At 39.2% G+C, this 17,549-nt stretch overlaps 1 protein-coding gene and 1 long non-coding RNA gene across 13 annotated transcripts; one reads left to right on the top strand and one right to left on the bottom strand.

The window, feature by feature from the left end:
• Positions 1-1,333: 1,333 nt before the first annotated feature.
• Positions 1,334-5,331, top strand: LOC122046397 (PHD finger protein At1g33420-like). The gene is made up of 5 exons (XM_042607083.1): positions 1,334-1,927; positions 2,121-2,247; positions 3,214-3,429; positions 3,675-4,268; positions 4,371-5,331. Exons 1-5 carry the CDS (start codon positions 1,573-1,575, stop codon positions 5,209-5,211), a joined length of 2,133 nt encoding a protein of 710 aa, XP_042463017.1. The 5' UTR covers positions 1,334-1,572; the 3' UTR covers positions 5,212-5,331.
• LOC122046398 lies at positions 3,489-15,902 on the bottom strand. 12 transcript variants are annotated; one of them, XR_006130282.1, is made up of 8 exons: positions 15,638-15,902; positions 15,180-15,372; positions 14,857-15,054; positions 14,540-14,772; positions 12,405-14,455; positions 12,214-12,321; positions 8,512-11,361; positions 3,489-5,918 (listed from the first exon to the last, which is right to left on the bottom strand). It is a non-coding gene; the product is annotated as an uncharacterized LOC122046398 (long non-coding RNA). The 12 variants fall into 12 exon arrangements; XR_006130274.1 differs by having other exon boundaries at positions 3,489-5,436; positions 5,636-5,918; positions 8,512-14,455; XR_006130275.1 differs by having other exon boundaries at positions 8,512-8,584; positions 9,207-14,455.
• Between the last annotated feature and the right edge of the window lie 1,647 nt (positions 15,903-17,549).

Below are 17,549 nucleotides of genomic sequence, written 5' to 3'. Positions count from 1 at the left end.
GGAGGAGAAAGATTAAAAATTTTAAGTTGACGCCATGCCACTATGCCACATCTGTTGTCGCCTACAGTTGCCCATGTAAGGGTGTGTAGGGTATCATATATATATTACATCGTACACCTCACTTAACCGCAAACAAAAAAAAGGACGATGCACAGTCACACACAAAAGGTAGATTCGCAACCTTAATGACCCCCTAATACTGATCCCATGGATATGGAGGGAGGTAAATATAAGTTCACAGACATCAGGCGTATGGTAGGATAAACCTTAGGTCGTCAGTTCCTAAGAATTGACCTTGACCATTATATAGAGATGTCATACATCTACCATCTGTGTTATGTCCTGGGGAGCGATGCACAATCACACACAAGCACACATTATACAAGGATGAACATTCGGTTAATTCGGTCCATAAATTAACTGAAAATCGATTTAATATTGATTAATCGAATCGAATCAAAATTTTACTAAAATTGAATTAACCAAATCAAATTTAAAATCGATTATTTTGATTAACACCGAATTAATCGAATTTATTTAAAAAATAATTAAAAAATTTATACAAAATAAATACCGAATTAACCGAATGCTCGCCCTTTTATATATATATATATATATATATATATATATATATATATATATATAAAATTGTTACCCTATACATCCGTTCGGTTGAGTAACGTTGGATGACTCAGAGTGAATCTGGATATTTGAACTACTCTCGAGAGCCCCGAGTGTCCACTCGAGGAGCCTAAGAGCAGTTCGAACATCCAGATTCACTCCTCATACGTCGTTTATCAAATGAGCGTGTAGGGTATTATATATATATATATATATATATATATATATATATATATATAAACCTTTTTGTTAGCATTAGCTGAGTGCCTTGAATTGAATTCATATGAGTGTGGGTGAATTTTCAGCGATCATAATTTATGAATTCATACGACACTTATAAAATATTTTTTAAAAATGAATAAATATGATTGCAATATGTCAATTATCAATTTATTATTCATAGTCTCTAATATAGAATTTACTCCAAAGCAGTTTTTCCAAGTATAAGAAAATAGCTTGTGAAAAAAAAAATAATGGAAGAAAATTTGGCATGTTTTTTTCACAAAAAGAAGGTAATTATCAAACTCACCACTTAACAATGTGAATCCGAATAAACAAATCCAATATGACTCATGATCCGATCCGAAAGGATATTTTGGTAACTTTAGTCTCTGATCAGATCTTGTCCCGAGACCCGAGGCGTTTGATTCCTTTTTATCCTCCTAATTCCTACGCCGCCTTATTTTTAGAATTTAAAATATATATAAAAAAAAAGTTAGGGCAAGGAAAGGCAAGGCAAGGCGCGATCCATTGTCCCTCAATTCTCCCGCCCTCTTTTTCGGAAACCCTAACCCAACCATAGTTAGTCCTCTTCAATCTCCATCGTCCCCTCGTCTCCCCCTTTTTTTACAAGCCGCAGAGATCCGTAACCCTAACCCTCGATCTGCCCTCCCTTCGCCTTCCCCTTTCGTCTCCCTCGATCCCTATCCTCGACGGTCCCCGAACGCCGCCATGGTGGTAAACGATCGGCCTCAGAAAAGGGCCAAGCGCCGGGTCACGGCCACCCCCTTCGACTTCCTAACCTTCCCAGGCGACGTCGGCGCGGTGGGGCTCGACGGGCCGTTTCGGGAGAACATCCGGATCTTCCTTTCGCTCCACGGCCGGCCCTTGGCGGCGCTGCCGATCCTCGCACCCTCAGCCGCCCCCTCCGTCGATCGGCCGCATCTGCTCACTTGGCGGGTGCCGTTCCGCGTCAGTAGCGCTGACGGCCGAGAAGGGACGCCGGCGCCAGACGTAGAGCTATACGTCTTGGAGGAAGACGTGCTCCAATCCAAGTCGATATACTGCGACCAATGCCGAGTAGTCGGTGAGTTGATCTTTCACTCTTTTAAACTTTTTTTAAAAAAAAAATTCCCAATTTTTTAATTTTATACTCTTAAAAAAATCCGTAGTTCCCAATTCTAGATACAAATGATTGTATTAAAAAAAAAAAGAATAATAAATTTTCGTATTTGATCTTTTGTACTTTTTGTCTGTGATGCTTATTGATGTTTTGGCAGGGTGGAGCGATCACCCAGTGTGTGGGAAGAGATACCATTTCATAATCCGAAATGACAAGAGTTCTTTGTCTGGTGCTGGTGTTGCCTGCACCCGCTGTGGGGCACTGCTGTCATACTCTAATTTAAGGTGGGGACTGCACTTAGACCTTCAATTTTATGCATGATAATGAAAGTTGAATGGCAATTGAGCTTTTAATGTAGCGTTATTAAGTTCAAGGGAAGTTGGGAGACGACAAGTCCAAACTTTTAGTCACTGGAAATTATACTCTAGGCGAAATTAGCAGTTCACAGTGTTTTCAAACCAAATCTAAACATTTCACGGGATGTGCATCCTTTAAGTAATGCATATATTTTTAACTGCTGTGTTTATCAGCTGTACTTGGCTTCATCAATGGCCAAGAGCACATTCTAATTTTGTTTCCCCAGATTGATTCAATTTATATTAAGTGTGCTGATATGGTTGAAACATTTGGTATTGATGTTAAAGATGGATTAATTTTCATGGGGAAATCATATTGTTGTCCTGTCTATTGTTTCTGGCTGTATAATGATTTCGTTGGCCATCTAGGCATGCTAATATTGCTTATCATTTTATACTTATTTTATACTTGGTGTTGCGTTACAAGAAGATTTCTCTGAATATCTGAAACATGAATCTAGATTTTGTGAAGGACAATTATGCGAGTGAGTACCATATCTTTTGTGGTTCAGTCTACATATCCCAGTGTATTCTTTTTAGCGGTGTACATGCTTAGCTAACAATGAACGTATTGATAAGAGTTAGAGCAACAAAAGCATATTGTCAATGGCTAGGCATGTTAGCCATATACTCATTGTCATATTAATAAAGTTAGATTTTGTGGAAATTTACTTGCGTGAGTGTGTTTTGTATACTGATGTAAATTGATGAATGTTGATTGATGTTGTAGAAAAAAATTCTAATAAAAAAACTTTGGAGTGATAAATATTTTGAGGTTCATTTATGATTCTTTTACAATGATATTCTGCTACTTTGTACTTGATGCCTTTTGGTATTTCAGATGAAACATTTTGGTGATGTGGACTTGAATTCTTATATGAATTCATGTTACAGGTGTCTCTCATGCAGTTGTGAGATAACTTACGACAGCTATGAAAGCTGGGCATGCCTGCTGTTGCAGGATTATACGCACTTGCTGCATGGTATAGTGCATGCTAATGGATATGGCCATCTTCTCAGAGTAAACGGCAGGGAAGGAGGTTCTAAATATTTAACAGGGTTCAATATTATGAGCTTCTGGGATCGCCTATGCAAAATGCTCCACGTCAGGTTTGTTCAATCGTCCTATCTAAGTAGACTTTAGTGTTTCATTGTCAAAGAAAATCTTGGGATTTAATGCAATTTCATTAGTGTTTCACTGTACAAGTAAACAAGTTGGTCGTGCATTAATGACACCTTAACAACGTACTCAATATGATTACATCTATAGCAGTTTTGATGTGGAAGATTGATTTATTACCTTGATTTATGTTACATGTATCTATCTGGATATGACCAAATTACTTCTCTAACAGGAAGGTGAGCGTCATGGATATATCCAAGAAACATGGGATGGACTACCGCCTCCTCCACGCTGTCACCGTTGGTCATCCTTGGTACGGGAATTGGGGGTATAAGTTTGGCACTGGCAGCTTTGCTCTCACTGCCGAGTCATATCAGAAGGCCGTCGACACCCTTTCCAGTCTGCAACTTTCTATCTTCCTTTCTGGCACTAGATTCCCCCGGACACAACTGCAGAACACTATTAGCTTGTATTGTAGCCTCTCGGACTGTCAACTATTGACCATCAGAGACCTTTTCTGCTATCTCATGCAGCTGCTACACTTTCCTCCTCCTGGACACAAATCTGCAGAAGTGGCTGCAGTTGGAGCTCTTTGTGCTTGGTCGAGGGATCAAGTGGACTTAGCTAAGGCAACTGTAATTAAGTTTCTTCGAGCTGTTGTGGGCCCTCAATGGGTGACTTGGCGTGCCCTTAGACGGGCCTCATGCCATGCCATCAAGCCACCTGAACTGCTTGACTATTGTCTCAAGGTTATTGTTGGAGAACAAGTCAGTAATGGATCGATAGTTGCTCGCTACAATCTGGATTCAAAGACAATTGAATACAGGTAATTTCAAATAAATCTTGTAGCTCTATCATATTGCAGTTGGCAGCGTGCTCCTTTCTGTTACATCTGAAATAAGTGGCATTGTGACATTGTAAATTTCAGGCTTGAAGCAACAAATTCCCAGTTGGCTGCCACTCCTTGTCTTCCCAGACTGTCTAGAGGGCAGCTCGTCCATGACCTTAGATTCTTGTATGACAGTTTGCTCAATCCAATTACCATGCAGCCGTACAGGCCTAAAACCGTGAGAGAAGCTGCTCTCAATTCTGCCTTTAAGCTTCTTGACTGCAAGCAACTTATAAGGCACTATGATGAGCCTGTGTTAAACCTGTTGCCGACAAATCCATTTGTCATGGCTCTATGGTGTCATGTTGAACTTGTTGACTATCCAGATGATTACATTGTCCTACCACCAGAACTCTTGGTTATGCCGGTGGAAGCCACCATTTTTGACCTAAAAAAGATGGTTACAAAAGCATTCCAAGAGACTTATTTGATATTCCAAAGGTTTAAAGTTGAGCAACTAGTCAATTATGAAGATGCTAGTGATGTGACCCCAATCAAGACTCTGTTCGGCTCACGTGGGATGGTTCAGATCAGAGGAAGATGCGATGGCAACAACCAAAACCTTGGGCAATACAGAAAGGAACGAGGGTTGGACAACTGGATTGTTGATTGTTCTTGTGGCGCCAAGGATGATGATGGAGAGAGGATGATGGCCTGTGATGTCTGCGGAGTCTGGCATCACACCAGGTGTGCTGGAATTGACGATTCAGAGGATCCGCCTGCAAGATTTGTTTGTGAAAAATGTACAAGCATTTGCAAACGCAGAGGCAAAGCATCAGGGGGGCTTGAAAATGGTAATCCTATTGGACGATGCCAGGATGAAATAAGGTCCTCTTTTGCAAGAGCTGGTAGCTTCGAATGCCTGACAACCGTTGGCTAATTAACTTTGTGTTTGTATAGTTTTGAGACGTATGTATGTAGATCATGCAAGCTGGTGTGTGAACTCTGGCCTTTTTTGTAGTAAATTTTCAATGCATGGAAGTCTGTCTAATTTTGCTTTCTGGCACCTGACAATAATGGATTGAGTTTCTGTGAACTCACAAGGCTTTACGAGTCCACCTGCATCCTCAGAATAACATTGAGTTCTAACTTGCCATCAGAAACTCTGCAGTTCAAAGAATGAACAAATGAATCTAACCTTAAAAAATAATAATAATAATAAAGGAAATGAAATGAATCTGCAAGCATTCCCGTCATGTGTCAACTGTGGAGAAAAATTTGTTATGCATCCAGCATAGTTCAACCACATTTTAACATGCCTATTTGCATTGCAACTGAAATGAATCAGCATACATTCCCGTCACCTGTAACTGTGGAAAAGCATGTGCATGTTATTCATCCATCACAGTTCTAAGTATCACATTCTGATATGCCTTTTGGCATCGCTGCCTCATACATACATCCCGTTTGCCTTACCATATTCTCCTCCTTTGCAGTTTTAGCTGAAAAAAGAATAGTATAATAATAGAAATAAACTCTTCCATCTTTAGCTGAAAAAAGAATGATCAAAAGAAAGGTTCTTCGTGATCTTGAGGATAAAGATGCTTGTTCCACGTAGGAAACTTCATAATCTTGGCTATGAGATGCCTGTTCCACAAGGAGGAAAATGAAAATTATTGCGAATCCTAAATCTATGCATACAAGTGCACTGAAATAACAACAAAGGCAACTGAAAATGAATCTGCAAGCATTCCCATTTCGTGTAAACTGCGGAGAAAAGTGTGTTATGCATCCATAGTAGTTCTAAGTATCCCATTCTGACATGCCTTACTTTTTGCATCACTTCCTCTTCTCTTTTACTCTACCATATTCACCTTTGCAGCTTAACTCTTCAGATTCCTCTAAATAATTGTAATAAACTCTTTCAGCTTTGGCCAAAGTTTTGACATACATCCTTGGAACCATTTATATTCAGTGTCTTTGATACTCAGCAAAATCTTCTCATCCACAACTCAAATGTTGCAGAAACTAGAAACTAGAAACATTTCCAGCTTTAGTTTGCATTGCTGCAACAAACTGCTGAAGTTGTGAATGGGCTACTGTTCTTCCTAACTGGTAATCTTTGATGTAAAGCATTGATCTTTTAAGAACCAGTTAACTTAGGAGGAAAATGTGGAAGAGAGGATGCGAGGGGGAGAGAAGAAAATGGAATCAAGCTTTTGCCTTGATTTCAGGTGGATGAATTATGGGGAAAAAATTGAGCCTGTGGAAAGAAATTTTGGATCCTTTCCTCCTAAGTATGATGTGGGCAAATGGCAGATGGGTAATTTTAGCGTTTTGACTCTCATGCCTTTCAGCAGAAAGTGCTTCTGTCCTCTGGGATAAACAAATCCTAAGGATGGGTTTTACTTGGAAGGAAAGATAGTAGAAAAAAAGGGGATGAATGAAATGGCATAAAAATGTATACAAAGTGACGGATCTCCATGTGCACTTTTGTGAACCATTCTCTCTCCTTCCCTTTCCTAACTCTCCATCCAAGTAAACCCAACATAAGTTTTAACATTTCTCTAGCATAAAAAATGTGTTCTCTCTGATTTTCTAATCTACCGCTTTGAGAAAATCTGAGATAATTTTATTTTCAATTCCATCACCCATTCTAGAGATTCATTACTAGAGGTTCCACCCATTTAACCACTATTCAAAGTTGACACCCTGGCGGCCGGTGGAAAACTTCCGTAGGGTCAGGCCGGTCGTCCCAAGATCGGTGTTAGCAGGTTCAACTATTCAAAGCTAACACTCCAAGAAAAAACTAATAATTTCCTAAGACCTTTGTTTCCTTTTGCCCAAAATGACACCTTATTATCGACCTGAAGTAATGTTTAAAATATCATTGAATGCAAAAGTTTCAGTTTCCAAGTAAAAAAAATCCAATTTCATCATGCCGTGTCAATAATCAAAATGCTTTAAAGAGTCCTGAAATCAACTCAAAATGAACTTTCATCTTATAGAGTTATAGTATCTTTCCACTTAGTTTGTTTAGTTCCAAATATATCCTATAGCAATTAGAAAGCTGATTGAATTAAAATTTTAGAGCAATAAATTACAATATATATCAAATAATCAAATATTGACAAATGATTAAACCTTCCTAATATGCAATGGCTATCAGATGCAAGCATTGGTTCTTCTAACACCCTAATAAGATTAGTGACTCATTAAACAATGCTACTAGGATGTCTGGTATTGAAATTGATTTTTTCATATATCCATAAATATAGGAGTTAGATATGAACTAGAATAACAAGAGTTGGAATATGTTCCTGTATCAAATATATAGGATATGGAAGCATCTTAATTTCTCCAACTTGAAAGCATTGCACCTTTTTTACTTCTATTGCTCTGGTTGGTATAAGATATGGAAGCATTTAGTATTTGTCTCCCCTCCATGATTGGCAGATGAATTGAAAGGAAGAGTCATAGGAAGCAAATATTCCTATCTCAATCGGTTCTAAACAATACCAACTACTAACACATGGTAGCACTATTAGCATGAATATTAATGACATTTATCGATGCCAACCCAATATTGATATTGGTCAATATTGGAATTATATATTTAAGTTGTGAAACTATGATATGAAGTTGCCATTGCTTTCTTAGTTGAATCAAAGATAAGAGTTTCTTATTGTAACTTTTGCTTAATTTAAGTGGAAGATAGGCAGAACAGGGAGAATGGGAATAAAATTTACTTGGGAGAATGGACTAAAATGGACTTGCATCGCGTTCATCCATTGTATCATCAATCACTCTGACACAATCCACCAACTTTTTTGCCCATTCATTCAAGTAAACAACCAAGGGTTTGTCTTCCAAGAAATTTTCAAATACATTTGCAATTAAATTACCGACATTGTTGATGCACATAATGAGTTTAAGTATATAGTTCCCATGAATTTGTTGAAACTCATCAAGGAATTTGTATAAAGTTGCATGACTAAAACTAGCAATTGATTGACAGAACCATAGAATCTACACCATATTCCATTATTAATTGCCAACAAAAGTCGTGTAGTTTATCCTTCAGAATGAATTGTGCTAATCTATTGCTTCAAAATATTTACACATTTGGCACTACTAGCAGAATTTCATCAGTAAAAACAGCAGCAAAACAATATGCATTAGCAGAGTACAATTCACAATAAATACAATTCACCAGAATCAAAGTGAAGAGAAAAAGTACCTCATAATTTCAGTAGGGATCTTTATCTGTAAAAGGGTCTTATTTCCATCATGGTACAATGTGAAGGCAGCAGCTGTATACAAGTTTAGATGATCTAGTGAGATGTTGATATAAAAAAATTAATTTCCAGGAACAAAATGAAGAATTCATGCAAGTTCCTTAATTAGTCAAAACTCACAAGTAGATCATCTTATAAAAGAGACAAACAAGAAGAAAAACTTAGATTAAGGATGGCATTTATAGGGAGATTGTTAAATGCTTGGAGCGGTTAAAAAGGAACTAAATGTAACATAATTTCATAAGGGCAGAGAAAAACTATCTACTTAGCAGTGAAACTTGAGATTTGAAACCACAGGCTCCAAAAGGTGCACAAGATTAGGTGGTCATATACTAACTTTCTAAGTACTAACGATCACAATGAAAAGGTATCCAAAAGCTACCAGTAGCATACAACTATGAAAAGTATTAGAGGAAGCAATTTAATAGGTATGCATTTGCATCTTATAACCAAATTTCACAAAAAATAAAGAATAACGACTATGAAAGTTATCCAAATTAATATAACAAAAGTTTATTCTTATAAAACAGATTCTAGTACATGAATTCAAGGAGACTGATACTACCATAACCAAGGATAAACTTCTAAATGGAATCATAAATAGCTTCATTTAAAAATAATTAGACTATGATCATACTCTTCTTATGTTTCCTTCTATATTCTAGATCTTTCGGTTGCATCGGTTGGACCGGCTAGAGGGGGTGAATAGCCTGCAAATTGAAATTACAACTTTTCTTGCTACTTACTTAGCAAGGACACACTAATTAATTAAAAACAACAATAACATAGATTAAAATAAGAGGCAGAAGTTTACTTAGTTATAACCTGGGTGGTTGTTAATCCAAAACTTTGGAATGCATTATCAAGCTCCTTCTTCGACAAAGTCAGAGGCGAAGTAGCCCCTTACAACAGTTGAAAGCGCAAAACTAATTACAAAATTGAATACAGAGTGTTTTGCATTACAACGGGCTTTAGGGCTCTATTTATAGTCCATTGATCAAAAGTGACCGTTGCTGACGTGACACTTCGGAGGCGCCTCGAATGCTTAGAGGCGCCTCCAACTGAATAAACTTTATCCTTATTACTGCCAACGTTAAACTGTTCTGGCATGTTGGAGGCACTTTGGTTAGGCTGAGCTGAACTCCACGGCTTATCCCTTCAACAACGGCTCCAACTCTTTGGAGGTGCCTCGGTTCATCAGAGGTGCCTCGAGTCCCGTGCGACAACAACTTCTTTATCCATTCGAGGCGCCTCAAGCAATCTAAGGCACCTCGAGTCTTCAAGTCATCAGGGTGACTCCGTTCAATCAGAGATGCCTCGAATGGTCAACTTTCGAGGTGACCATTTTCTGACTCCACTCCCTTAGGTGATGGTCTGACCATCCAGAATTGAGCTCACCCGAACCCAACTCCGACCTTCTCCTCGAGTAGTTTTTCTCATGGCTACTCATCCCTCGGATACGCCCACTGGTATACTCTTCCACAACTTTTCGTCCCTCGGATGCACCGAGCTCGTCGACTCTCTTCTCGTGTCATCCTTCTCACTCGCTGGGTCTTTCATTCGATTTCTTTGTTCCTAAGTTCCTAAGTATTAGAGGAAGCAATTTAATAAGTATGCATTTGCATCTTATAACCAAATTTCACAAAAAATAAAGAATAACGACTATGAAAGTTATCCAAATTAATATAAAAAAAGTTTATTCTTACAAAACAGATTCTAGTACATGAATTCAAGGAGACTGATACTACCATAACTAAGGATAAACTTCTAAATGGAATCATAAATAGCTTCATTTAAAAATAATTAGACTATGATCATACTCTTCTTATGTTTCCTTCTATATTCTAGATCTTTCGGTTGAATCGGTTGGATCGGTTGGACCGGCTAGAGGGGTGAATAACCTGCAAATTGAAATTACAACTTTTCTTGCTACTTACTTAGCAAGGACACACTAATTAATTAAAAACAACAATAACATAGATTAAAATAAGAGGCAGAAGTTTACTTGGTTATAACCTGGGTGGTTGTTAATCCAAAACTTTAGAATGCATTATCAAGCTCCTTCTTCTACAAAGTCGGAGGCGGAGTAGCCCCTTACAACATTTGAAAGCGCAAAACCAACTACAAAATTGAATACAAAGTGTTTTGCATTACAACTGGCTTTAGGGCTCTATTTATAGTCCATTGATCAAAAGTGACCGTTGCTGACGTGGCACTTCGGAGGCGCCTCGAATGCTTGGAGGCGCCTCCAACTGGATAAACTTTATCCTTATTGCTGCCAACGTTAAACTGTTCTGGCATGTTGGAGGCACTTTGGTTAGGCTGAGCTGAACTCCACGGCTTATCCCTTCGGCAACGGCTCCAACTCTTTGGAGGTGCCTCGGTTCATCGGAGGCGCCTCGAGTCCCGTGCAACAACAACTTCTTTAGCCATTCGAGGCGCCTCAAGCAATCTAAGGCACCTCGAGTCTTCAAGTCATCAGGGTGACTCCGTTCAATCGGAGATGCCTCGAATGGGCAACTTTCGAGGTGACCATTTTCTGACTCCACTCCCTTAGGTGATGGTCCAACCATCCAGAATTGAGCTCACCCGAACCCAACTTCGACTTCTCCTCGAGTAGTTTTCCTCATAGCTACTCATCCCTCAGATACGCCTCGCGCGTCCTTCTCGCTCCACTGATGTACTCTTCCACAACTTTTCGTCCCTCGGATGCACCGAACTCGTCGACTCTCTTCTCGTGTCATCCTTCTCACTCGCTGCGTCTTCCATTCGATTTCTTTGTTCCTAAGTTCCTGCACACTTAGACATAAGACATCAAACACACATGACCTAACTTAACTTGGTTGATCAGCATCAAAACTAACCCGGGATACTTACACTTTCATATATCGTGCCTGATCTTATAGAATAAGATTTGCTAGTTTATAAAGCTCAATCGGCAAATAACTTCTAGAAGTCATAAGAGAGAAAAAAGGACAAAAAGGCGGGTGAAATATAAGCAACATATTTTTTTCAAGATAAACAGAGAAAAGAAAGCAATCTACTTTTCTTCTTTTGATAACATGGCAGCAGATGAGTTTGGATGACTTTGTCACTAATTCTCACACCCAACTCTATTCTGCTGGTCTAGGTAGAGTAACCTGATGACCACATCTTATTTCCTCTCTTCAAAGTGGTGAGTTTATGAAAATATTTATTTCATTCAATTACCTAAAACTCAAGTGACTTGCCAAAATTGCCACAAGGTTCTCACTTTGCATGACGTTAAAGAACAAAAAATAAGCACCAATACATGCTTGTTTAGTAGTAAAAGTCATTCCCATTGTTAGTAAGAAAAAACATATTGATGCAACACCAAAATCGATTCAAGCTTTCTTTTGAATCATTAAAGAAACCCTAGAAATCAAATTCCAAAATCAAAATTTAAGTCAATTCCTTATGAATCATCTAAAACTTTTCAAACCTTTGACTCCTTGTTTGCATTACATATAGATTGGTTTAGTTATCTTGGACTTTTTTCACAATAGATCAGACCATTAACTTTGAATTACTTGTCTCAATTGTAGAAGAAAAAGAAAGTTCAGGTGAAAATATTCCTATATAACTTATTCCAACTTGAAAAAAAAAAACATTCTAGTCCCTACCTACAATGTGCAATAAGTTATGTGAGTGCTTCTGAAAGGGAAGATTATACTCCATCTCAGCATTCCTATTTCACCTCCATTACCCACTAACACTGTAAATGCCAAGCTCTAGCAAGAGAAGATGTCAAAATCAAATCAATTTTCCCTCAATCCCACTAAAAGGAAAGCATATAAAATATTTCATCAGGTACCTCGGATAGGGAAAGGAATGCTCAAGAGAACAAACAAAAACACATCTGTAGAAAATAAAAATGTCACAGCAATTTTGATATTGCACACCATGGGAGTGAAATTTCTTTTGGGAAGGTAAAGTAGAATGTCATGGCTATCTCTATAATTTTCATTACCTCCATCTCATTTGAAAATTGCAATTGTTAAACCAACAGAAGAAGTAATTCAGAATGTTTCTTAACTTTGCATGTATTGAACAAAAGGAGATGATGAGTTATCTATACCCGAGAACTTTCAGTATTTAAGATCGTTTTTACAAAAGAATGAAGGGATTAAGAGATGTCTTATCTAGAATACAAGCAGGATGATTAAAATTGAGGAGAGATATTCTTTCTAATCGTAAAATTTCTCTAAAACTTAAAGGTCAATTCTACAAAATGACAGTTAGATATGCTATGTTATATATAGTTGAATGTTTGACTATGACTCGAGCATACAAGCAGAAGATGAGTCGCAAAGATAAGGATATTAAGGGAGATGTGTGGACATATGATGGAGAGGATAAGAAATGAAAATATTATAGAAAGTCAGGATTGCATCTATTGAGAAAAAACACCGAGAAACATATTTAAGATGATGCAGATATGCACTTAAACGACCAATAAATGATCTAATTAAGCGATGTGAAATTATGATAAATATGCAGATTAAGGGAGGAAGTGGAAGACCAAAGAAGACCTGATTAACAATGATAAAAGTAGTATTAAATTTATTTAAATAAAGATAATTATATAATAAGGGACAGAGCCCAATGACATAGAAGGATCCATATAGCCGACCTTACCTAATAATATATGACTTGATTGTTGTTATTGTTGTTGTTGTTGCTGCATGTCCTGAACATGCAGACAATATTGAAGTATCTAATGTTAGTGATACCAAAGTGGTATCAACTATTGAATAAATGAACTTGAAAAATGTCTCTAGTGTCTCCATTTGAGGCATAGAGAGCCCGTTTCCATTTGAGGCTTGTACATATGGGTAATGAGACCCTTTAAGAGTCACAAACAACTCAGCATGACTATCATTACCGGTGTGTGTACCAACTATTTAGGGGTTTCTATATGAATCTTATCCGGTCCCTACCATTGAGCTCAATGAAATGCTACATCACTAGTCATTCTTAAATCAATTAACACATTTTTTATTAAGCTATTTTTTTTTGTTCTCCCTCTACCCCTTCCAATTTCCACTTAATCAATTCAATATTTCTACCTATAGAATCTTTTTTTATCACCTTTGAACATGTTCTTATATCTTTTATTTTATCCTATCCAGTAATGTAACCGTCTTAACATTCCCATCTCTATTAAATTAATTTTAATACATGTTTCCTAACAATCACACAAATAAATGTGTAACTAAAAGTGATTTAGAAGATCTAAATATTACTAGCCATATAAGTTTCAATAGATGCACACCCAATTATTTAGGACCAACATGATTGGAAGATGAAGATGAGATATATAAGTCAATTTACCTAACAGAAATCATAAAATAAAGTCAACATTTCACGACCAATGAGAAATATAGCTTCAGCATCACAGGGTTTGTTAGTTCTGGAGTAAAGTTGTAGTTTAAGTAGTCTCCAAGAATAATGTATTAATTATTATTCTTCAATGAGAAGATCTGGAAAAGTTTGGTTGGTTCCCCATATTGGACAATGTTAGCTTGCGGACTAAGGATGAACATTGATAGCTGTCAATCCTTTGATGCCTAAATCATTAAAACATGTTATGGTGGATCAAAAAGTCGAGTTGATGAGGGCTTCAGTAGAGCATACCTTTGATCACTGTTACCTTTGTTTCTTGGGACAGTTTTTTTCCCCGTTTCTATGCTTCATATTCTTCCAAGAGTAGGAAGTGTTTGCCATCCTCAGTGCATACTTGACAAGCAGATCGTGTGTGGTTGGGAGAGTCAAGGTGTTTACTCTGTGGTTAACATTTACAAGTTTTCTTTATGACGCTCACCTCGACCTTTCTCAGATAAGGCATCACAATTCAATCGCAGTCTGTAAACAGAAGAAACATTTTGCAATCTAAAGAAACCCTAGAAATCAAAAAGTCGAGTTGATGAGGACTTCAGTAGAGCATACCTTTGATCACTGTTACCTTTGTTTCTTGGGACAAAGTTTTTTTTTCCCCCTTTCCTATGTTTCATATTCTTCCCAGAGTAGGAAGTGATTGCCATCCTCGGTGCATACTTGACAAGCAGATCGCGTGTGGTTGGGAGAGTCAAGGTGTTTACTCTGTGGTTAACATTTACACGTTTTCTTTATGACGCTCACCTCGACCTTTCTCAGATAAGGCATCACAATTCAATCGCAGTCTGTAAACAGAAGAAACATTTTGCAATCTAAAGAAACCCTAGAAATCAAAAAGTCAAGTTGATGAGGGCTTCAGTAGAGCATACCTTTGATCACTGTTACCTTTGTTTCTTGGGACAAAGTTTTTTTTCCCCCTTTTCCCATGTTTCATATTCTTCCCAGAGTAGGAAGTGATTGCCATCCTTGATGCATACTTGACAAGCAGATAGCGTGTGGTTGGGAGAGTCAAGGTGTTTACTCTGTGGTTAACATTTACACGTTTTCTTTATGACGCTCACCTCGACCTTCCTCAGATAAGGCATCACAATTCAATCGCAGTCAGTAAACATAAGTAACATTTTGCAAGATAAAGAAACCCTAGAAATCAAATTCCAGGAGATTCTCTGACCGAAAGAAGAGGGTTACTGACCTTAAATCCACCATCATTCTCATCTAAAATCATACAGCAGATGAAATAATTTCACCCATCTATCCGAACAATTATATTGATCACTAACATTCTTCCCTTGAAAGACACGGCTCATGTTTAGAATCTATCCTGAACCAGCAATAGACAGAATTGAAAGGAAAACTTGCTCTACAATTCGAAGTTTAACTGACACCTGAAAGAATTAAAGAAACAATGTATATCCATCAAAACTGCCGATCACAAGGGAGAAAACAGATCACCAAGAATCCCTAACACCAAGAACCATCACCTCAGAAACAAATCCCTAAAACACTACAACAAAGAAGACAAAAAAAGAGCAACTTTCCCACCCACAGGCAACCATTAACTAAGATCCCCAAGAGCTCAAGTTCAACATTACCGAGTAAGCAAAGAACAACAAGAGAAGATAATCAGTGGAGAAGAACCTAAGAAAGGACCTTCTGATAGCGAGGAGAGATCAGCGCGCGAGGATTACTTGCAGGTGAACCCAATAGCAGGGGAATCGGCTGAGCAAAGGGTAGCTTGGCGATGCAGATGAAGAAGAGAGTTGATGCGCCTGCTCTACCCTAAGCGCAGTGAACGTTCGCCGGAGGGAAGAGAGGCTGCCGAAGGTTACGAATTCCCCTAACGAGACTTCGATTTTAGGCCCCAAGAAAAACAGCGGTAGCAACATACCTAAAACTACCTATAAGCCTTTATCGCGTCTTTTCATTTTTAGTTGAGGAAAAAACAAGAGAGAAGATATTAAATCAGGAGAAATAAGAAAAAAAAAAAAGGGAATATTATAAAAAAAAAAAATTTATTGTTTATAATGGTAATTGGTCCTGCCCTGAAGTTGAGTAGATGGTAATCGGGAAGCAACGCTGAGGTAGCTCGCTCTTCGTCTTCGCTGATGCTCCTCCGTTTCTGCAACCACAAGTCGTTAGTGTCAAGCCGGGAAGGGGTTCCCGGTGACGGCCCTCCGACGATCAAGTCACACACCAGCAAGCGAGGAAAACAGAGCAAAGAAGAAGTAGTGAACAGTGACTCCCAAAGACGTATGAGGGGGGGGGAGGGTTGCTCCTCTCCTTATATAGGGCTTCGCCGAGTAGACTGCACGCTTCTCGGACGGATGTGTATTCCCAAACTTTCCTCAGAAGCTAACATTAAGAAAGGATCCCTGACATCTTACCATAACGGGACAAGCGTATCTCTGCCACGGCGGCGGGATTTTCCTCCGTACGATCCTCTGTCCTTCCTCGTCGTTAGTCGGCGAAACTGACTCTCAAAAGGACATTCTATCCATACGCTCTATTAATCGGTGACACTGACTCCCAGAAGGATGTTGGCACGTATCCCCCGTCTTATTTGTCGGTTGTCCGTCTGGCCGGATTCCCCTTGATCGGTCCGATCGACCTCTTCTTTGGCCTCGTGTGCCTATGTCAGGGCCGATTGGCGCGAATGTCCTTTGCCTCGCTGGACTCCACCTTGATCGGTCTGACCGATCTCTTCTTTGGCCTCATGCGCCTATGTCTGTGTCGATCGACGTGCAGTCCCTTGCCTCGGTGTGTTGTAGGCTAGGCCAACCCCCTCCGAACTCTTCTAGTGGGACGGGGACGAAGGGCCTTCTGACCGGCTAGTCTCTTGGTTGACCACCCCTTGACTTTGACGTCTACCAAAGCGCTGAACTTCCTTGGAGGTGGGCCCTTCTGGGTCATCACCGGATCAGTAATAAAAAATAGTTTTTTTATTTATCCCCAATTTATCCTCCGCCGACCCTACAAAGCAATGGAACACACTATAATATGGCTACGTTTGGTTGGGTGTAATGTAATCTTGCTTGTAATGTAATCAAATTTGTAATGTAATGTAATGTAATCTTGATTACATTACTACGTTTGGTAATGTAATGTACGTAATCTTTGATTACAAGGATGATTACATTCTTTTGTTTGGTGTCCATTATTTTTTATAAAGAATGTAATTCATATTATTATTATAAAATGACAAAGATATCCTGCGACCTCTACCGATGGCCACCGCACCGCACCTCTGCCGAAGCTTGCGGCAACCAACGGTAGTCGCCGTTGGCCTCCTCCGCCGGCAGCCGCCACCAGCAACTGGCGACGGCAAAGATCGCCAATGGTGGTCGTCGGCGACGATCGCCGGCGGCAGCGGCAATCGGCGGGCGACGACCGGCGGTGGTCGCCGGTGGCAGCGGGGGGTAGTGGTCGCCGATGGTGGTCGTCGACGGCGGGCGGTGATCACCGGCGGCGACCGGCAAGAGGGGGCCGACGGCGGTGGGCAGCGGCAGCCGACGACAGTGGATGGCGGCCACGGTGGACTAGGGGTATATTCGACATTTAAATT

Source organism: Zingiber officinale, chromosome 2B, assembly GCF_018446385.1.
Source record: "Zingiber officinale cultivar Zhangliang chromosome 2B, Zo_v1.1, whole genome shotgun sequence".
NCBI lineage: Eukaryota > Viridiplantae > Streptophyta > Magnoliopsida > Zingiberales > Zingiberaceae > Zingiber > Zingiber officinale.
The sequence above is the reverse complement of the archived record's forward strand: the minus strand, read 5'-3'. Positions and strand labels throughout refer to the sequence as shown.